Source organism: Empidonax traillii, unplaced genomic scaffold, assembly GCF_003031625.1.
Source record: "Empidonax traillii isolate 1590-97213 ecotype Southwest subspecies unplaced genomic scaffold, ASM303162v1 scaffold277:size2070623, whole genome shotgun sequence".
Lineage (NCBI taxonomy): Eukaryota > Metazoa > Chordata > Aves > Passeriformes > Tyrannidae > Empidonax > Empidonax traillii.
Window position 1 is genome coordinate 948,550 of NW_020955470.1, and position 21,933 is coordinate 970,482.

Genomic DNA, 21,933 nt, shown 5'->3' on the forward strand with positions numbered 1-21,933 from the left:
AGTAACATTTTTCAAACACACCACCAGGGCAGCCCATGATCAGTGAGACCCCGCGTGTGGACAGAGGCGCTGACCCCGAGCTGGGCTCGGAGGAGCTGTGGGTGTGGAGCTGCCAGGCTGGATTGCCTGGGTCTATGAGATGCACAGAGGACTTCAGCTTGAAGAGTCTACTATGACACTCTGCACAACCCAGTCTGCATGACTGCCATCAATTAACTCCCGTTGGAAGTCTAAGGCTTGAAGATGAACTACATCACAACTTCCAGAGGGAAAAAACCCAACCCCCAAAGCAACAGAACTTTTAATTTTGCATAACAAGTGCTGGAGGTATAAAAATCTTGAGCCTAAAGGGAAATGTAACCATCCTTAGAGTCTTAAAGAAATAGCAGTGTGAAATCACACAAGTTTTTAGTTCTTTTTAAGCCTAGTTTTAACTTTCAATCAAGGTGGGGTGACCAGAAGTGTGCATTTGGACTTGAAGTGAAGGGCTGAAGGGAAGGAGAACGTATTCTGGGTAAACCAGAAGCACAGTTTTTATCTCCATAGCATGCAGATCTTAAAAGTTGCAGAAAACCAGACAGAAATAAATGGGGAGAAATGCTGCTTGTTCTTAAAAAAGGTACATATACATATGCCATGTTCAACTGGTACCTTCATTTAGACAAACTACCTTCCAAAGAGAAATTACATCAACATCACCCCTCTGAACCTGAGCAAATCCTTCTGTGCCCTGCCATGCCACACAGGCATTTTTGATGTCATTGGAGAAGATGGGACGACTAAAGGCACTGAAAGGCAAAGGCAGATTATGCTAAAGAGGAGGTGACAACTAGGAGCTTTGAAAAAGAAACACTAAAACGGATGGAGCACTGTTATTTTTTTTTTTTAATCTGGAGTTATCTGATGAATTCTGCTAATGATATGAGGCTGGAAGTCAATATTAAAGTGAGGAGGTTTTGAATACTGAAAGAATGAGGTGAGCTTGAAGGCTGAGGTGGAGAAGTTCAGATTTCAGAAAACACAGTCATGTGTTTGCAGATGAAAAGCAAGCTGTGGTTCTGTGGTGGGTGATCGTGTGCCCAACATGGCATGGGAGATATGGCCCTCGGTGGCAATCACAGAGATGCTACAGGCAGCTCTCTGCAGACACCAGACAGATGGTGGGCAGTTGTACAATCCTGCTGTGCTTCTCAGCGGGACACAGCAGATTCGCTGTCAAGTACATGCCATGTGCCAGACACTGAGCACAGCAATACCTGAAAACAGGTATAATCAGGACATTGCCAAATTGCAGTCCTCCAAAAAACATAGATTATATCAGAACAGATTTTCCAGCAGAACAGGAAAGATACTAATGATACTGTGCAATGCACAGGGGAGATTTCACTCTAAATACTCTGAACTTCAGGACTGAGCTCTCCAGTTCAAGAAAGATGATGTCGAACTGCAACTAATGAGGAAAATCGTTATGAGGATCTTTGTGGAATGGAGAACCTGTATCTAAGGATTGGGAAAGAAAAGATAAATAGATCCAGGGATTTAACCTAAAAGAGAGGAAAAGCTATGCAAGATAAAAAATAGTATTGTCCTGTGAGGGGAAAAAAATAAACTTACAATGGCCAAAATTAAACATTAGCAAGATATTAGAAGGTGGTTCCTCATTTTTACAATGATGATTCTGCAACATTCTTTCCAGCTAGAATAAGAGGAGCAAAACACTAAACTACATTTAAGATGAGGCTTAAACATATTTATGAAAATCATGACACCACATCCCAGGGGAGCTGGGGAAAAACCCATGACAAGCACAGACCTCTTGTTGTGGGATATCACGGAAATGCACATTTACTGCTTTATTCTTGAGACAGGGACCTTCAGAAACCTGGGTATTTAGGTTTGGAAATGTCTTTCATCAGGCACTGCTGCTGCTCGGTTAGAGCACTACCATGTATCACTTAATATTTTACTCACTAATTAAGCTAAACTTAAATGTCATACCTGCTTTCTTTCTGGTAAGCTGACAGGCACTGTGTTAATTCGTCATGACATATCCTGAGCCTGTCTGTCCTCAGCACAGTGCAGATGCTTCATAACTAACAGGCATTCTTCAGCCAGCAAGAGGGATGGAAAATAGGAGAAGCCACAGAGCCTGCAATGCTCAAGCCTACTCTCAAGCCAGGTTTTCACTTTGTCTTGCAGAAGAGATTGTCTGTGTGAAATATAGAAACAAAAAATTAGAAGTGTTTATTTAAGGTCTTGGGCCCAATGGAGAGGATTATAACATGCAAATTGACATTTTTTCAATTTCATACTGAGTTTCTATCAAGAAAGAAGTATATTTAAGCACTTCTTCACTGAATACCTCATCCCCATGCTGAATGCAGTTTATTTTCTCATTCTTTATGCATCTTCTCTCTTCTGCTTCCTAAAAGGCCTCAAAGTTTACCTGCCCCAGAAATGGCTGAAGTTCTTCCATTAAACATTATTACATAAAAACGGAAACACTCCTGCCCACTTGCAGACATTATCACTCTTCCCATTACCAGAATTGTATTAAAATGAGTCCTTCTGGCACTCAAGAATCACTTGCATTCTATTACCATAATGACTGAGCTAACTTACCAGCTTCCTGCTGCTATTCCACCCATACCTTTCTGGATGAATATTGCATTTTTTACTATTTTAATCTCTTGCACTCATGAAAAAAAAAAAAAACACCAACAAATTAATGCCCCATACTTAGAGAACACGGAGATCCAATTGAGAGTAGGAAAAGTTTCTAAAGTTGCTGTCTTATGGCTAAGTCAAGACTGAAAGGAGCTTTAAACTTCATTCTTCTCACTCACACTGCCCTAACAAATGCAGCCAGTTCGGTTTACAAACTTGTCAGTGTGAATCACTAGTGTGACTAAAATATGTGAACACAGTGAAAAACCTCACAACTGTGAAGGCACAATTACTACCTCAAGATGATTTATGAATTGCTAAGAATTGTTTTTAATACCCCAAAATAAAATCCAGGGGAAATACAATTTGTATGATACTGATATTTACTTCAGAAATGTAATCAGGATGAAAACGAACCCAACCCTTGCACATTTCTCTCCTGTGCTGGACCCTGTGTCATATACAAGAAAAGTTCAAACTTATTTCCCATACATTCAGTATTAATTGGCAGCTGCAATCCACTGTGCTCCTCCAGTTTCCCAGGCTTGAGAGGACTTCCTATGTGAACCTGCGCCTGCTTTTGTCAGCAGCCCAGCAATGCACAGAGAGAGAAACGACATAAATCAGGCACAAGTTTTACAGAGGGGTGTGCTCAGACTTGATCCATAGGGACAGTGTATTCACAAATGTCCTTTTGAGAACACCTGACTTCATATAACACAGAAGACAGTTTTCCTCCCTTGCTATGTGGGCAAATCCCAACATGGAATGAATAGTGAAGTTACTTGTACTTCAGTTTTTAGCAAACAGAATTTGACACTCCTTTGAGAGTAGGAAGTGAAAGGAAGTGGAAACTCCATTCAGTAAGGTTTTCTATTTCTCTTAGATCATATTCTTAAAAAATAATTCACACTTTGAATTTTTCTTTCTAAAAAGGCATGAAAAATATCACTTATCACACCTAGGTAACCAACCTTTATGTTAATAGTATTTTAAAAAAATCACCACAAAGTATATGTTCCCACAATTAGTCTGCTTATTGTAAAGTATGCATGGCTGCAGGCAATTCTTTAAGAAAAGTTACAGATAGAATCACGGATAAAGCACCGATGTTTTCAGGCCATCTGCTGGTGCCCTTTCTTACATTCCACGGGAAACACAAACCATCATCAAACTCCTTTTCATTTACTTATGTGACATTGTTACAGGAACTTACAATGGCTAAAAAATGTAAAGGTTGTCAAAGTTCTCTTCAGAACTTGAGATCTGCCTGGCAATGCCTTAGGAGGGAGAACACTGCCCCAGACAGGGATATTTATTCAAAATAAACATAATTAATTCAAATGTTTGTCTTTACAGTAAGACTTAAGAAGGAATCCAAAGAAATCACAAGTCCATGCCACCATTTCTAAGAGTGTCAATTATACAATTAAATACAATATACAAATTCTGGGAGTTGACACTAAAATGACCAGGTATTTTGCAAAAAAAACCCAACCAACTAACCAAGAAAAAAAACACCCCAAAACACAGCCCAAACCCATTAAAAAAAAATTTAAAAGACAGTTAACACAAGTTTTCAACCAATGGAGGCATCTTTAAAATTTGTAAATATGAAAACAACAACAATGCCCTTGGTTACACAGGTATGCTTGAGACTTAATAATTTAAAGAAAACATATTTAGGTCTTCCTCTTATAAGCAAGATACAGAAACTTGACCCAGGTCCAAGTCCTGCCTGTATAGGATGACTTTTCGATCAAGTCCTCTATCGCAAAGATTTTTGGTCCACAGTCACTAAACAATTTGAGGGATCCCACCGATTTTTGGGGTGATATGTCATTATCCATATGATATACGTCACCTTTGCCTTAAATAGAGAAAAAAATTCTCACACATTGTCTACAGTGAAATACATTCAACTTTTGTGCTTTTGGATAGAGCAAAAGCTGTTTTCCCTTAATCAATTAAATTGCCTCAGTGTTTTCAGAAAAGTACTTTGCCGGTAACCCCAAGAACAGCTTTGGACACAGAAATCTTAAGTTTGAACCCTTCATCTGCTTCACAGCAGATATACAGAATATATATATATAACAAAAGTATGCAACCTGACTTACTTCTGAAAACCAGCATGATGGAAAGAGTTTCCTCGTTTCCTCACCACCTGCAGTGGACAGGTAGGAGCTCATTTCCGAATGTGTGATGAGTGGATGCCCCACCCTGCACAAACACCTGCCACGCAGCGCCCTCAGGAACCACCTGTGTCCTGAACACAGAACCACCAGCGAGTCCCTGTAACACAGGGATGTCGGGCCTGAGTTTGGCTTTGCAGAGTCAAAAGGATATTAAGCAGACATGCAGATTTCGTCCCAGATGAAGTTATGTGCTGTAACATAAACGTGCCTAAGTCTGCCTCCTCCCAGTCAACAGTGACGGAAGGGGATCCTTAAAAGTTCCTCAGGTGTTTGCTGTTAGCTGCTGAAAGAAAATAATGCTGGCAGAGCCACTTTAGCCTTCACACGCATACAAGATTGCACACACAGGATTTCAGATCACTTCTTTCAGATTATCCAAGTGTGAAGTTTTCCTACTGCATACAGTATAAAGTGAGACAGGTAAACACCACTTCCCTACCTAAAATAAGCTGCTTCTCACAGACACAGCAAGCCAATTCACAGACACTTCCATACACAGCCATAAGTAAATACAATAGTTTGAATTCAGCTCACGTTTATATGTAAGCAGAGCCTTCTAAATCAAAACTAGGTTTAAAACTCCAAAAACCCAAACAAAACCCCCACAATACATCTTTTTGTGTCATGCCCAAAGCTGTATCTTTGATAGGTTCATCTTGGTGCATAAATTTGAAGAAAAAAAAATTGGAAAGTTGAAATGCAGAAATCTGCATGTCTGATTTCTAGTGCTGTGAATTCACTATAGCCTGAATGAGTAATGGTGAAAGGTGGTAGGAGAAATATTAAAGTTCCTTTAATATTTCACTATTGCTACCTATTTGGAAAGTATTGGTGTGGAAATGGTGTCCCAGAACTATGTGTGTGTTAATATCACATAAAAACTCACTACGTTTACAACCATATTTCAATTTAATTATTGTACACAGGTTAACAAAAACACTGGATTTAACAAAAACAATATTCAGAATGGTACAACACGTGTTCAGTTTCTCCAGGAAATAATATTACAAGTGATCATCTTAGGACAATTTAGCCACACTAGCAACAGAAGTTCTGTTAAAATGCAACTGTGGTCTACTAAGCCACTTATTTTAGCACTACAGAATATTTGAAGTCAGAGTTCTACGGCCAAGGCTTAAAAGTCATTTAAGATTCAAACCTCAAAATGTCTTACAGTCAAAATGACAGTATTTTTAAAAAACCACAACAAAATAACCCCAAAACAATTAAAAGGCTGCTGTATATAGTTTTATCCTCTTCATAGCACTCTCTATTCATATAATTGCTTGTATCATTGGTAATAGGGTCTGTATCTGGCTTGATCAGGGTGGTGTGGTCCAGGAAGGGGGGCCTGAGCAGGAGGCCCCTGCATTCTTGGAGGTGGAGGTGGCCCCCTGGGAGCTGGCCATATCCCTGGACTCATTCCCCCGGGCTGTGTGAAAGGGGGACTCAGAGTTCCTTGATCTTCACTGAACTGTGGCAAAGAGTTAGGATTATAGTGATGGGGAGGGGGTGCATTTACATTTACGGGTGGGCCTCCGTGCTGAGGAGGGGGAGGTCCCGGAGGAGGATGGTTCATGTACGGCGGCATCTGGGCTATGATATGTCCGGGTGGCGGGGTTATTGGAGGAGGAGCAGAGGTCATTGGTGGTGGAGGAGCTTGGCTGTACACCATGTGAGGAGTACCTGCTGCCTGGGGAGGGTGCTGCAGCGGGTGGCTAATTGGTGGCGGGGGCGGCGGGGGCGGCGCGTAGTGCTGCTGTGGAGGCATTATATGATGAGGGTGAGATACCACTGGTTGGCCCTGGTACTCAGGATGATGGTGAGCAGGCGCGGGGGCTGGTGGAGGTGGTTCTCGAGCACCTGAATTCGAGTCATCCTGAATAGGGACAGTTATCAAGTTGCTGTGTTTCCTCGTCGAAATGCGGAAGGTGTCCTGGCTGACGGGGCGAGGGGGCGGCGGAGCCATGGACATCTCTGCAGGGGGAGCACGGATGTCTTCGTGGGGCTGGTTATAGTGCTCATGTGGCACGTGCTGCAAAGGAGGTGGTGGCATCATGATGTGCTGCTTTGGCGGAATGTGGCTCATGTGATGTTTCTCGGGTGGCATTATGAAACGCTCGGGAATTTCGGCAGGCGGTGGGGCAATAGGAGGATGCACAGGTTCAATGGGAGGACGAGTAACGGGCTTTCCAGCTCTCATATGACGGTGGTTGATGTGAGCTTGTAAGTCCCTCTGTGACAGGTAAGTTCTCTTGCACCCTTGAACAATGCTACACATGAAGAGAGACCCTCGTACACACTGCTCGATTCGCTGCACAGGCTCGTTACAGCTACATCAAAAGAGAGCATTGGTTTATTGTCATCACAGAGAGCTCGATATGCATTTTTTCTTGTTAAAAGTCAAACAGTTTACCATAATTAGCCAAATCAGAACTGACCATTTTCCTCCACTTTTCAGTGATTTTGAAGTTCACCTCGTTTTTAAGTATCTAAACATAACTATGAAAGAACATAAAAATTTCCAAGGCAGAATTTTTTAAGTAGCATCTCCCCCTTGCACGAATTGCTTCTGTGCTTTAAGACTTAACATGGGTCACTCTCACTAAGTAAATTAAACTGCTGTTTATTCCTTTTCAAATTAGAGCAGTAACAGGTTACCTACCCAAACACTTGAACAGCAAAGTAAACACTGATCTCTTACAATCCCAATATATGGGATTGGAAACTAGAGAGAAGAGCGTACTCTACTGCCTCTGCTAAATATACATAAATAAGAGCCACGTTAATAACAGTATCTAAGATATTTACTTTCCTACATTGCCTTTAATAACAAATCTTGAGATAACTTACCCTGGACACATCTTGTCTCCCTTTTTCTCATGTAGTATAGCACAGTCATAGCAGAAAACATGCTTGCAAGGTATCTAGAGACAAAAAATTGCACTGTTAAGTCAGTGTATATAAATATCTCTGTCATTTTGTAGAATAGAGTTCCTCCCTCCATCACACAATTTATAATAATAAAAGTAACTAAGTTATCTATGCAGTGAACAAGCACAGAGCTGGTAAACAGTTTACACCATATTTGCATAAAAACCTTTTAGAACACTTTATGTTAGAGTTTGGGGTTTTCTGGGTAGTGTTGTTTGGGGTTTTTAAGTGTTGGCAAAACATCAGCAAAAGTTTGTGTCTTGCACTAATGCCAACACTGAACATTCACAGAAGCTGCACATGCAATCTGATTACACTTGTCCTGCTGGCAAGGAAGGGAAATTTTGAAAGCATTAACTGTCATTAAGTCAGATCCTGAAGCCTGTTACATCACACTTAGAAATCTAAATTAATCTCAGGGATTTTTAAAGGGACATAAAAGTGAACAGTGTTTTCTAACTGCACTGCAGGTCTTCAAATGAGATAAAAAGCTTATTTTTAAACTTAAATGGTGCAAAGTCAAAACCCACGGAACTTGAAGATTTTTTGTTTAACATTTTCAAGCTTACTTTATTAAATCAGGGGTAAAGCAAAATCAGTCATACAGATGGAACAAAAACACTTCAGCAATGAAGGCTCCCCATTCCATCCTGATACTATTCTGATGTTTATTCAGATGCCTGCTGAAATCAGTAATCTCTAGAAGCCTCACAAAGACACAGCAAAACCCAACTTTACCATGGCTGCATCTTCCACTGGTAATTTCACTTACCATGCGTCCATACATTTTGATGGGTAATCCACACTTATCACAAAAATGGACCGGTGTATCATCCTTTTCCCCCAGCAAGTTTATCTGAGAGGACAGAGAAGGGAGTGGGGAAACAAACCCCAACATTACTAAAGCTTCTTGTTTCAATTATCATTAACACACCCCTTATTTCTGAATTAGCTGAGAAAGATGCAAGAACACCACAAACAGGGCAAAGCAGAGAATGTACTTTTAATGAGTTAAAAATAATGGGAAACACTTTCAATAAACAAAGTATCTACCAGGACTACCTACAGCTTGGTATGAAACACAGGCAAGATTCATGACTTCCAGTCCATGACTTTACCTTATAGTCCCAAAAGATGGGTCCTGGAAATCTCCTTTGATTGCCAAACATTTCACCTCCTTTGCATTCATATCGCTCCTCTTTGTTATAATCAAATTCTTCTGTGGAAAGGAGAAAGAGAAGAAAGACACGAGCCAACCACAACACTTTTCTAACTGACACCAGCTGCTATTAAGAGCGTGGGTCATTTATACTGAGATCATCAAATAATGCCACAGAACTTCCAACCTGCTGAGACCATTCTAAGGAAACACAAAGTCAACATAGTAAGACAGTCTGTTTTGCAAATGGGCACTATTTAAGCCCTACAGTGAAGCAGTACCTGACAATCTGAAACTTGTTTTGCACTTGGACAGAACCCAGGACACTAAGTCTCCAAGACTGAATAAAGTCTTGAACAAACTGCAGAATAATACGATTCCCTACTACAGAGAATTTATATTAATTTACCTTCATCACCAGCTTGTGTCTTCGAAGGCATCCTGTTCATATTTCTTGGAGTTCGAGGTGCAGGTTTGGTTTTATTGGTCTGTTTTGAAATAAGCTTTATAGGGATTCTTCTACGGACATCAAGACCACCCAATGATCCTGAACTATTTGTTCCTTGCAAATCATTGTCTACAAAAGAAATTAAAAAAAAAACTAATGTTTCACTTATCTAATAGTTTCTAAAGAGGCTAAATATTAACAAAAAGTTGTAGGAAAAGTAATGTTTAAAGCTTGTTTAAGAGTCATATAACATATCAAAATTTAAGTATCGTCACATACAATTTCTTCCAGAAGTAAAGTCACAAAACTGTCCATGATTTTAGGGATTCTAGTTCTAAAAATACAGTCATTTAAGTTAACTGGCTGGTCTGTCATTTCTCCACAACAGGATAAAATATTGACTGTATAGCTCCTTTCACAGTAGGAATAGCACTTGAGTCAATTTGTTGTACAACCTTGACACTACAGAATTTCTGAGAAAATTTTTACAATTTATGTAAATTGTTTATTAAAGTAGGAAGGAAACTAGTTTCTATATTAACTCAGCATCTTGACATATCACTTAGAAGTTTATGATACAATTTCACAAAAATATGGGTACTTAGGAGTACCCATAGGGGTACCCATATGGGTACGTAAAAGTATCCTGCCTACACTGAAAATTGTTCCCCACTACACTCAGAGCTCTCTTTAACCAGATTTCAATCTGAGTACCAGGGTGAAGGAAGCAAGAAGTAGTCTAACACGTGCATCAGCAGGTACAGGCTTCAATCAATAACCCAGAGCAGATATTGCAACCAGCAACACTAACAAGGTGGGTGTAACTCCCTCAACCTCCAGTGAGTTTTCCTGAAACCACTGCACCGCACCTCAGTCACACAAAAACAAAGTTAAGCCCTTCACAAACCTTCCCAGCTCACTTAGATTTGAACTGAAAATGCTGCTTTGGCAGCTGTTTGGAAGCAAGGCGTGCTCAGGCTGGAAGGGGTGAGCCACAGGCTGCTCTTCTGTGGCTATGGCACTGCAGCCCTGGGATGACTGCTGAGGCCCCAAGGAATTGCAGCACATCAGCACCTGGACACTGAAATTAGGGCCCTGTAGTGATATGCCTCACCAACTACTGTCCCTCAAAGCCTACAATCTTCCCACACAATGCAACAAGTAGAAGGAAAAACAAGGAATAAAGGGATTGCTCTGGGTTATTCAGCAGCCACTGCCAGAGCCAGGACACGTGTCAGATTCAAAATGCGACTGTGCACTGACAGTCACTTCACCTAAAAACCCAAAGCCCTCAACTTCCTCTGATAGATCAAATTCCTCTAAGCACTGTGGTTGACATGCTTGACTCTAAAGACTCTAATATGCAAAAAAGGCAAAGCAATAAAGCTTGTTTTTACTTCTGGTCATTTGTTATTTACTTAGGCTGTCTAGATGAACCTGCAAACACTCAACTAAGACACTGGGCTTCCCTGGGGCCTGCTGGACCACAATATCAGAGGTAAAGCTGTTTTCCACCAGAATACACAAAATCACAACACCATAGACCAGAAAAAGTCCCTGCAGAACCTCAATCCATTTGTAAATAGGGACAATTAAAACAAATTTTAAAAATCCAAAACTTGTGTATTATTTAGTCCATTGAACTATCAAAACAATTAAGCTCTGATGCTTTTCTTCCAGATACTCTTGCAAGCCATGAATATTTACATGAGTTAGCCACTCAACTAATCCAAACTAGCAAGTTTATTAGTCATTCATGTCTCACAGAAGGATAATAAATTCCAGTCTGCGTGAGCATAACTAGCAGGATTATGTCAAGAAAAGAAACACAACAAACATCCCAAGACTACTTGGAGAAGCTCTAATTAGAGGCAATGCCGTCTCCTCAAACGTTACTTTCATCAACTCAGGTTTCATTTTTGCATTTCGAGCTTTATTAAAATCCACTGATATAGGCCAAATACCTTATACATACAAGTTTATAACACAACCTTTGCTAAAAGAATGGTAAAACCCCCCTCCCGAATACCCTAGCAAAAAGCCGACGTCCTCTCATCCACGCACTGCACTCCACCACCGAAGGGCCACAGCTACGAAACCAAACTTCAGCACAGGAGAGGGTTTCCTGTCAGGCCACAACAATGACACCAAAAACACACAGTGGGCACCGATCCCTGGAAACGCCGCGGCCAAACGAGCGTCTCTCCGGCACCTGCGGAGCGCCCCCGGCTGCGGCCAGGCCCGGGCACTCGGCCGGGTTAGCGCAGCCCGCGGGGCCCGGGGGACGCAGCTCCGCCCGGCACGGCGGTCCCGCCGGCAGCGGCCCCCAAGCCCAGCCGAGCCCGCTCGGCGCGGGACAGCCGAGCCGGGGGCAGCGCCGGGTCAGCCGAGCCGGGGGCAGCGCTGAGGCCGCCGCGCCCGCCCGGGACGCGAACAGGCCCTGCCGCGCGGGGACCCGCGGCGCGCCCGAGCCCCGCCGGCGCTCCCGGGGGCTGGGCCGGTCCCGCCGCCGCCGCCGCCGCCGCCGCCGCCGCCCCGGCGCCGCCCCCGAGCCCCAGAACCCCCCGAGCGTGTCCGCCCCCCGTCCGGCGGCGGGCGCGGTGCGGGCGGGCCGGGCCGGCCGGGCACCCCCTCCCCGCTCACCATTGTGGTCCATGATGCGGCGCGCGGCGCTCTGGGAGCGGAAGGGCGCGTCCGGAAGCGGCCGCGGCGGGGGCGGGGCGGCAGCGGGGAGACCCGGCACGGATCGGACCGGACGGGACGGCCCGGGATGGGACGGCCCGGGCACGGCGGGGCCGCCTCACAGCGGGGCCTGCTCCCGGCAGCCGCTGCGGACCCTCGGCGCCTGCCGGGACCGCGGTCTCGAGGGTGCAGCGCCGCGAGGGGTTGGAAATGGACCCTCTGTGTTCCTCGAGAAGGGTGGAATTATAAAATGCGTGGGGTGTCTCAGGGCGGGACCCATGGCGGTTCCCCCCGCCCCGGTTTGTAGTGCACACCGGAGAGGTCTGACACTGCATGGTCAGCCTGGAGTTTTACCCTGGGAGCGGCAGATTCCTGACAATAGGGCTGTAGAAATGATGGAACGGTGACCCTCCAGAGCACTCAAAAGCTTCACGGCAGTAAAGCTCAGTAGCTCAGGAGAGGACTGAACGTAATTTCCATAAACTTGGCGTTTTGTAATTTCTATGTAACTCGGTGGAATAGTCTATAGAGTGCTTCCAGAGCACCGAAGAAAGAAAAAAAAAATAGAACTGAATCGTGGGTTATGAGTAGAAAGTGGCTTCAAGCAGTCCTTCCACAGCCCCAAAGAGTGGGTGACTCCATTTACTTCAGATTGGTGATTGTCTCAATAGAAGCCACCTGGACTGCGATCTTGTGTCCCTACAGACAATGTCACTCATTATCTTTACAGCCTTAACATTTAAAAGCTGCCATTTAAGTCTAACATTTCCTGTCTTACCCTCACAAGGCAGACAGGTTTTCCCTTTTGTCTTTGTTCCTCACAACTCAGACGTTAAGTGAAGCATGACACTGAACCCTTTGTAATATTCTTTATGTCCCCATAATAAGAATTAATAAGAAGACTTTTAAAAACCCCCAAACATGCAGATGCAAGGAACATGTTTACAGTGTGCACAACTTTATTTTCTAGTTAATGGATACACTTATTTTTCAAATGCAGCTTTTTAAAAGGGTAAAAAACCTTAAAAATACATCTCCAGATTTAATACCTGACATGCAAAGACAGAACAGTAATACTTAAAATACAAAAATACCGCTTCTTCATCCGACTGGAAAAAGATAAGCACACCTAGTTGTATTATGGATGTTTGAATTAGTACAAAATTGTAGAAAATTTTAGCTGTGTTGCAAAATCCATTATTTTGGTGTCCTTCATTTTGATGGATACATAAAAAATTAAGCACATACTCCCTGACCCACTGAAAGAGGGATCTGAATGCTTTCAGCATATTACCCTCTTACCCTTCTATGCCACAAAAGCCCTTCTAGGCTTTGTGTGAAATGCTGTTTTTCAGAAGAAGTTGAATATTTTGTGCCAGTTAAATTAAGAACAGATACAGCCATGCCTGGAAGAACTATGCAGGCCAAAGATAAGTGCATTTCGTCATACTTTATCAAAATCACAGCTGAAGTGTCGTATTTGGAAAGGAACTGGAAGACTGTTGAATATTTAATTGCTTTTTAAATACCTGTACGGTCAGGAAATAGAGAAAGCTCAAAAAATAATGTAAGCCCACATGTCTGGCAAGTAAGAATCTATACTCAAACTTCACAGTGCATATGTTCCCTTGAGAAAAAAAAAAATCACTGCTACCAATTTTTTACCATCTTTTCCATATTGTGTGTCCTGCATAACAATTAACTGAAAGCTCATTTACCAGTCCTAGGTAGAAAATTACTTTTTACATAAAGTGTACATCTGTTTTAGAAAAGCAACACAGATTCTAAGAAACATGTCACTGGCCTTGTCCTTCTGCTACTGGCCTTGTGCACTGGCAACAGCTCCCTGTAGTCAGGTTTATAGAAGCTGAGGCCAGGGTCTAAAAGAAACTTCAGGTCAGTAAGGCAGGCAGAAGTGCCACCCAGCCGGCAAATGGGAGAGAGAGGAGGGCAGGTAGCATTAAAAAAAGCGTGAATTGTCAAATCACAGCCTGGGCCGAAGCATTAGTGTAAATAGAAATTATTAGTACCATCCAAACAGGTGCAGATTGGTCTGATTTGCCTCCTTCTTAGGTGGTGGAGATGCCCATCTGACATACAAATGGCCTATGTCCATTATGAGTACAATCCTGCATTTTGCTGGCTTGGACATCACCTCAGTTCAAGCCTGTATTGCATTTGAAATGAGAAACTTCACTGACTGTTGTGAAGGCTGAATTTTTTGCCTTAATTAAGAGAATAAGGATGTCTGTCTGGAGCTGTTACCTGCTATGGAAGATACTGTCCTACTGACTGAAGTTTACAGGATTTTTTTCCCACTGATTTTGATGGAGCTCATTCAGATCCTTAGGACAGAATAATTTATTTAGTGCTTGGCTTTACACCTGAGATTTTCCACTAACATTAACCTGCAGCAGAAATCTTTCTCTGATTTAATCAAATAAGGAGACTTAAATATGTGAAGATACTGAAGCTTATTAGCTCACGCTTTTATACCAGGGCATTTCTTACACTGTTGTTTTTATCGGTTTCCTCATCATGAATGGTTTTCCTCCATTTAAAAAAAATAATGTAGTGCTAAAAAATTTATGGTAGCAGTCTGTTTTACATAAAAATACATTTCTTCTTAATGAAAATTAGGAACATTAATTTCCTGCATATCTACTTTATATAATCTGAAAGTAAGAATTAAAGTTTTGCAGGTCAAATCCTTTATCTTTTGTAAATGATTGCACTTGTGCGTTTTAGACTTTCAAATGTAAAAGAACAGCAGCAGTTTGGTGTAAAATATTAAAAGAAAAAATCTGCTATATAAAAAATATAACTATTCATTAAACAAAAAATACTCCTATATTCCATTTTAAAAACCCATAAACCTCTATAATAAGTCATATTCTGACTTTCGTGCTTACACTCAGTAGCAGCTTGTTCTACAGATTCCATTAAGCACTTGGGCACTAAGGTTTTCCTTAATTTATGTTATGATCTGCCTCTTGATGAAGGTTATGTAACCTAGCCAAAATAATCTGTGTGTACTTCATTTTAGGAACAATCATAAGTAGTAGTGCATGATTTGCCACAATGGGATTAATACAGAACTAATGAGCCCATATCCAAGCGTCTTTTGAAACCTATCCTATTCAAAATTTTATAGTAGTTCAGTGCTGTTTTCTCTTCATGTGACTGTTTCACCTGCTACCTGTTTCAGTGATCTAACAACCTGCAGCAGTTTAAGGAATTGATTGGAAAAAATGATCGTGACACAGCACATATTCTCACACTAATATTCTAGAATTCAAAGTCTTGGCCAGCTAGAACTCCTGTCCTTTCTCTAGGCATGGTACAAATACTGAACAAAAGGCTTGCCATCCAAAGATTTTGGTCTGTTCAACTCTCCTGGGCAGACCCCAGTCGAGTTTTTCATCCTGTACACAATGATAAAAGTGTAGCGCATCTTCTGCTTGACTAGTCCCAAAACTCAGTAAATCTTTTATAATCGTCTTCTGATTTTCTTTTTTATTAAATGTATCATAGTGGAAAGTGCTTGCTGAATTGAGGTCCAGAATATTTCCAGGACAATGTTAGCTAAAATTTGGACGGTTATATAGATCTGTATCATTCAGAAAAACAATCAGGGTTTTCTTCAAGTGCAAAGATTGGTTTAATTGCAGAAAATGTTTATATAGTACGGGTGCGTAAATATTGCTGTGAGTTCACAGGCAGGACAGTACCAGCAGTCCATCTTCATGAAGCAAGTCTGCGCATAGCCTAGAGAAATGGTTTTTAAAAGGTGGAGAGAAACAGGCTGTGGTTAGTTTTGAGTATACACCACCTGGGAAAATAACACATTTGTATATGTGTTAACTAAAAACTCAGTGAAAGTACAGAGAAAGTAACTTCTGTAAAAAAAGCAGATTGTGCAAGAAGGTGTCTGCTGTGTTAAAAGAAGGAATGAAAGGGGGGTGTTGACCATAATTTTGGACTCTGGTGCCTCAAGCCTTACCTGATCTTCTTTTACCCACCTAACGTGTGTTTAGATCTATTTATAAGCCTGTGTAACACAAAGGTAGCCCTAAAGTGGCAGAGATGAGACGTTTATGCAGATATAATCTACTACCATCTCACTTCCTGCACTCAGCCCTGACATCCAGGTATCAGAGAGGGTATTTATGAAGAAGATAACAGTTGAGGGCCATACTCTCACAGCTTGACTCAGAGCTACAGGCAGAGGGACAGACACACTGAGTTCTGAAGTGCATACCTCTTCCTGAACATCAAGTTCATCATCAGGCCGGCTTGTTTCTGTGAACTCTAGGGGTTCTTTAGACTCCTGCATGAGTGAAATCTTGGAAAGAAATTGAGAAACATGATGAGTTGTCCATATCATTGGAATTTATTTTTTACTCTGAAGTACCTTAAAGATAACTTCCACAACTTACAAGAACTGTTGTTTACTATTCCTTGACAAAGATGTTGACTTAGTTCAGCTGAGAGGAACTTAAAAATTGCAGAGCTTTTTGGTCTTGTCTCTGCTCACACGTCTAGTAATGGTTTTGTAAAAATGATAAAAACAGATCCTATCTCTAAACTGCTGTGTAGACTGTATAAACTGCATTCACAAAATGTTGATCTCTACTATAAAACAGTAGTATGCAAAAATGATAAAAAATAAAGTCCTGTCCTAGTTATTTATCAGTAATATTAATTGTGATTGCTATGTATTCATAATGTTGTAATAGTGATTGCAAGGGAAGGAATTGTGGTGAAAAAAAGGAGGACATTGTATGACCATTTCCCTAATGTGGGCCCACATCTTTACATGCTATGGTTATGTAAAAAAACATAGAATACAATCGGGAAATGCACAGAAAAGGGCAGTAGGAATGAACAGTAGCTTGGAATAGCTTCCATACACATCCACACCAAGTAGAATGAGATCATAGCTTTGATCAGAGGTCTATGAAATATGAATAGTATTGGGAAAGGGAGCAGGGAATGATTATTCATTGCAGCCAACCATCCAGAAGTCCAGCAGGCTTAAACCAAACAAGAAATATTTGCCATATAACACATTTAAAAGTAGAGAACCCATCTCCACAGGACAGTGTCAAGCTAAAATGTGTCAAGAGGTTCCAAAAGGAGTATGACAGACACACTGAAGAAAACTCCATCTGTGACAATTAAATATAATGTTCCAAGTGCAACCCTCCAGCTGAGGAAGTTCTTAAGATGCCACTTGTCAGAAACTAGAAAATGTGTCTTAGGATGAACTGTTCTCCATATGTCCTGTTTCTCCTGTTCTTTTCACAAACAAGCTCCTGAAGTAGACGGACGCTTCCTTTGATCTAGAAAAATACTCATGTACTACAGAAACTGCCTGATTTTCTACACTCTCACTGGTTTTTGTACTACAGTTTTATGTCTAGTTTTCAAATGTGCCATGCTGTAATGGAAATTGCAGGAATGGGTGCTAGATGATAGAAGGAGGGGAAGCGTACTACAGGATATCCTTACCTTCTCAAATATAGGATCTTGGTTGTCACTGTATGTCATTTGATTCCTTATGTAGAGCACAGCATCATGGACAGTCAAAAAGAACATGTCTTTTCTGACAGTGTCATCAAAGAAGGCGCTCCGTTCCAGCTGAGATATAAGGTTGTCTGAATAAAAGAAAGTCATAAAAGGTTTATACAATCTGAAGTAAATTAAAAAAATAAATGTCAAAATGGTTGCAACAATCAGAAATCAAACATACAGCCAAATGAATCCATCAATCATATCTTTGACTTGACTTTTACTTTCCATCTTTCTTTTAAACCCCACCATTCTTTGTGTCCCATAAGAGTTGGGTTTTTGTTTTATTTTGTTTTATCAGTGTGATAATTCACATATTTATGAGCACAAGTGCTCCCACAGACACATCTAGTGATCCCTTCTCATCTTCACTTTATTCTTTGCATGAGTGATAGTAGAAATATTTGGGTATTTACCTTGATATGAAGCAAAATATACTCTCACATCAATTCTCTCAAACTCTTTGATTATCTAAAAAAAAATAAAAGTTTGCAACAAGTACATAAATAAATAAAGTTTGTAACAAGAAAATACATACATGTATATATGTCTACAGAAGTAATGTGTAGGCACACACTTCATTTTCTTCTGAGTGTCTTCCTTCTGAATGGTACATTCTGTTTCTTCACTGTCAATCTGGTACTGCTGTACTTGGCTATACTTAACGATCCGGTCATTAAGTGCCTGGTTGCTGAAGTGGCCTATCTTTGGCTACGTAAGTGGAACTATCCGTGTTACACACATAAACATTGCTGCCAATAAAGGTCCTCATTCTGTTCTCATAATATCAATAATCATCTCTCAAAACAAGAACATGTGGGCCTGAGCAAGCTTTTTTTCCCCCACGTATGTGTGATACAGTACCATCATTTGCTGGCACATGCAGGTTTTTTTACACAGATTCTTCCCTCGTGCAATGCACCAGATGGACCTGTCCTTGGATGAAGAAGCTATATTTGGAAAGAGTCATATCTATGGAACCCATATCTCTTTTGTCTCGGGAGCCAGAAATGAGCAGAAACTATGCAGAAGGCTGAAGCAAAGCACACACCACTCCTGTATTTTACTGAGTTAAAAGGTGGGAGACTGGAATCTACCCTGGGCTCCAAGGTGTCAGGCAAGTCTCTTAAAATAGTGTATTCAGAGGTGATTACCAATTCCATTCCCTTCTGTTAATTGATAAACTAGAGTGTGATTTATAGATAGGCTAAGCAGTACCAATTGCAAAATTAAGTTAGTGAAAGCAGAAATCGGAACATACAAAGTATCATAAAATATTAAAGTCTGAACAATCTGACCCTACACATTTGTAACTGGGCACCAAAAAATAATGGAAATACTTGGCCTTAATCTCTGCACCTCATTTCCCTCTCCCTAAACCAGGAATATTATCTCCTTACTATGTAGTTTGATGTTTGAAGATGAGTTAATGAATCTTGATGAAGCCCCTTATACTAGCCACAGAAAATACAAAGAAATCAATCATTCTTCCCTCTTTCATAATATATTAATGAATAAATAAATCAGTGGATAAATACTGAACAGGGATGGTAAGATGAAATTTTTACTACCTCTGTGTTGAGTGAGCATCATCCTGTGCCCAGATTAAAGCAGGAGGCATGTGGAAAGAAAATATATAACCAAAATATTTCATAACATATGCATGTAAGGGGACCTCGTTTTGCAGTTAAGATTTTTGAGTACCTGACTATGCAACCTTCATATCGTTTTTTAAATGCATTTTTTTCCCACCTAAAATACACACACCCCAATATTCTGTCTTTTGCTGTATAAATTTTGAAGGTATTTTTCAACAACAGACTTTTAAAACGTCAGAAATTAACTTCAGCTAACAGCTCTCGATTTATGCACTACTGATTACTTTCCTTTTCATGAAACATCAGTAGAAAACATCCTTACCGTTTTTATTGATCTCACAGCTACAATATCCAAGAAGGTTACTGCTCCAAAATCAAGAATCAGACTGTGGATGGGCACCTTGGGGATGTTTACTTTGACTGGAAGTTCTGAATTCCAGTCCACCTGGATCTCTACTTCTTTGGTGGGAACTTGAAGATCTTGGTTGTCTTCAGGATCCTCATCAGTCTCAAAAGCTTCATTATTAATGCCAGGCTCACTGATGATGCCATTCTGATGGGCAGATAATACAAGTGGAATATAGAGTTTAATCACAGTAAAGTTTTGGAGTTACAGAAAATACTTCCCTATGATACCTTCTGTTTCAAGAATGAACAAGACAGATACTTGTGACCAGTACCCCCTGCTCCCAATCCTGGTAAAGTGGTTAGCGTAACTAATGCCATTTTATAAGGCAGGAAGCCATTCTCTATGGCTGAGCAGGTCATGTATTTGTTCCCTTTTCCTTTATTCTCAGGCCTTGAAGTCCTGTGAACCAAGCAGATGAACCAAACAGATTTCTTCTTCCCCTGCCTTCTGGCCTCAAGATACCTGGGCACCAGACTGATTACTCCCTTACCAGCCTTGAAGGTCCCAGACACCTGGTTGTTCCTGATGACCCCATCACAGAACAGGGGAGTGTAACAGCACAGAGCACTGTCTATGACAAGGTCTAAGTGGGAAATTTGGACCAAAACTGCTGCTGGAGAGTGAGATCTGTGACCCCCCAGTGGCCAGGGATGCCTCCACTGTTTTCTGTTTTCTCTGAGTATTGGTGACTCATCTTCCTGTATGTCATTTTCAAGTCTAGGTTATGATTGTTACATTGATGCATCAGACCATCTGACCTGATCTGCAGAGAAACCCTAAGTTAAGTTAGGGTCTAGGTGATTAGAGACTGTAAGTTAAGTTGTGTTATAAATTCTATATTACGCTACTTATAAATTGTACTACATTAATTCTGTTTGTAGAAATCCTGTGCCATTCCAATCATAAATTCTGAGCTATACTAGTCACAAAATCCGATTAAGAAAAAGAAAGCTCTAATTGTAACTATAATTTAGTGCCATCACCATTTTGCAAGGATCCCTAAAAGAATCTGTCTCCTGTTGCATGACATATAAGAATTTAGAGAAGAACAAGGTAGAGCACGTAATTATTTCCTTTTCTCTTATTTATTAACAGAGCATCTTCCTGCAAACAGGCCATTATCTGGAAAAATAAGTATCTCAGAGTGATTCCCTCCTCCCTCAATAGCTTCATTTCTAGGAGATATCTAAGACCAGTATTTTCAGCTTTAAATTAGATTTACTATGTATGATTCTGTGGTAAAATTACTAAGTCAAAAGCTGGAAGGTCACATAAACTGAGCATTTAACCGCATCCCAAATTGAAATATATAGAGGAAATACTGCATCCTTCACTGAGAACAGAAAACTCATTTCTGATTTCCAGTTCTGGAAATTTGCTATATTGCCCACAGTTGTCTACTCCTGTAAGCATTTAATTATTGAAATGCACAATCCATACTCAGAGAAACATATGCCACTTTCTCTAAAGAGGATGTAGAAAGCTATGTCTACCAGGCAGCTGATACGGCTCACCTGTGCATAGGAAGCTGGATAAGAGGAGCATGGACACACTCAGGAGCCAGCACTTTTACTGCACAGAGACAATCTGAGGTGGTGAGGGGTAGAGGCAAGATAAGGGTATCTCTTGCTTCCATTCCTGCTAACACTACGAGTGTCACGGCTGCCTGAATCTGTGGGGTCTTTGGCAGTAGGTGCACTGCTCTGCTAAGTCTCCTGCAGGTCATAGACTTCCTACTATAGTAATGAGTCACACTTTTTATCTTTATTTTAAAGATGAGTACAGAGAAATTAATAATTAAGGTTGAAGTAATAAACTCCAATAGTAATCCTTTGAGAAAGAATCAAAAGAAAAAAAAAAAGGCTTACCTTAGTAGCTTTTAATTTTCCCTTCTTGATTAGCTTCTGTATTTTTCTCAGTGCTTTGAGTCTCTTATTATATACCTTGACTGCATCAAATCCCACCTACAGAAAAAGAACCAAAATTATTTAACTTAACATAGATATAATTCTGAGGAAATCTCAGGGTTAGTTAAAAGGCTTCCAAACCCATCACATCTCACTTACTGTGGATTTGAGGCTGCTTTTCAGTCCATCAATGTTAGCATAAAAAATTGGACTTGCAAACTTGAGAATCTTCACACCTTCTGGTTCTATAACCTGTTGCCAAAGAAAATAAGGTTTAGCAGCAACAACTACATTTTGACTAATAAGAAGTAGTTTAACTGTTTCAACAGTTCAACTACTTATCTAATTCACAAAAATTGC

General features: G+C 40.9%; 2 protein-coding genes across 4 annotated transcripts in view; both read right to left on the reverse strand.

Moving 5' to 3' along the window:
- Window positions 1–5,752: 5,752 nt before the first annotated feature.
- CBLL1 (Cbl proto-oncogene like 1) lies at window positions 5,753–12,153 on the reverse strand. Of its 3 annotated transcripts, none has more exons than XM_027890099.1 (6): window positions 12,047–12,153; window positions 9,365–9,532; window positions 8,915–9,012; window positions 8,569–8,652; window positions 7,716–7,789; window positions 5,753–7,195 (listed from the first exon to the last, which is right to left on the reverse strand). In XM_027890099.1, the coding sequence occupies exons 1-6, from the start codon at window positions 12,057–12,059 to the stop codon at window positions 6,154–6,156; spliced, it is 1,479 nt and encodes a 492-aa protein (XP_027745900.1). In that variant the 5' UTR covers window positions 12,060–12,153; the 3' UTR covers window positions 5,753–6,153. The 3 variants fall into 3 exon arrangements, with proteins under 3 accessions (XP_027745900.1, XP_027745899.1, XP_027745901.1); XM_027890098.1 differs by having other exon boundaries at window positions 8,915–9,015; window positions 12,047–12,134; XM_027890100.1 differs by lacking the exon at window positions 12,047–12,153 and adding an exon at window positions 11,433–11,629 and having other exon boundaries at window positions 8,915–9,015.
- Window positions 12,154–14,513: 2,360 nt separating this feature from the next.
- SLC26A4 (solute carrier family 26 member 4) overlaps window positions 14,514–21,933 on the reverse strand; it is a 25,786-nt gene continuing 18,366 nt past the window's right edge. The window contains exons 14-20 of the mRNA XM_027890103.1: window positions 21,733–21,825; window positions 21,535–21,630; window positions 19,580–19,810; window positions 18,076–18,130; window positions 17,600–17,745; window positions 16,347–16,430; window positions 14,514–15,853 (exon numbers count right to left, since the gene is read on the reverse strand). Of these exons, the coding sequence (XP_027745904.1) occupies window positions 15,830–15,853; window positions 16,347–16,430; window positions 17,600–17,745; window positions 18,076–18,130; window positions 19,580–19,810; window positions 21,535–21,630; window positions 21,733–21,825 (729 nt within the window). The 3' untranslated portion in view covers window positions 14,514–15,829. The remainder of the gene's footprint in view (window positions 15,854–16,346; window positions 16,431–17,599; window positions 17,746–18,075; window positions 18,131–19,579; window positions 19,811–21,534; window positions 21,631–21,732; window positions 21,826–21,933) is intronic.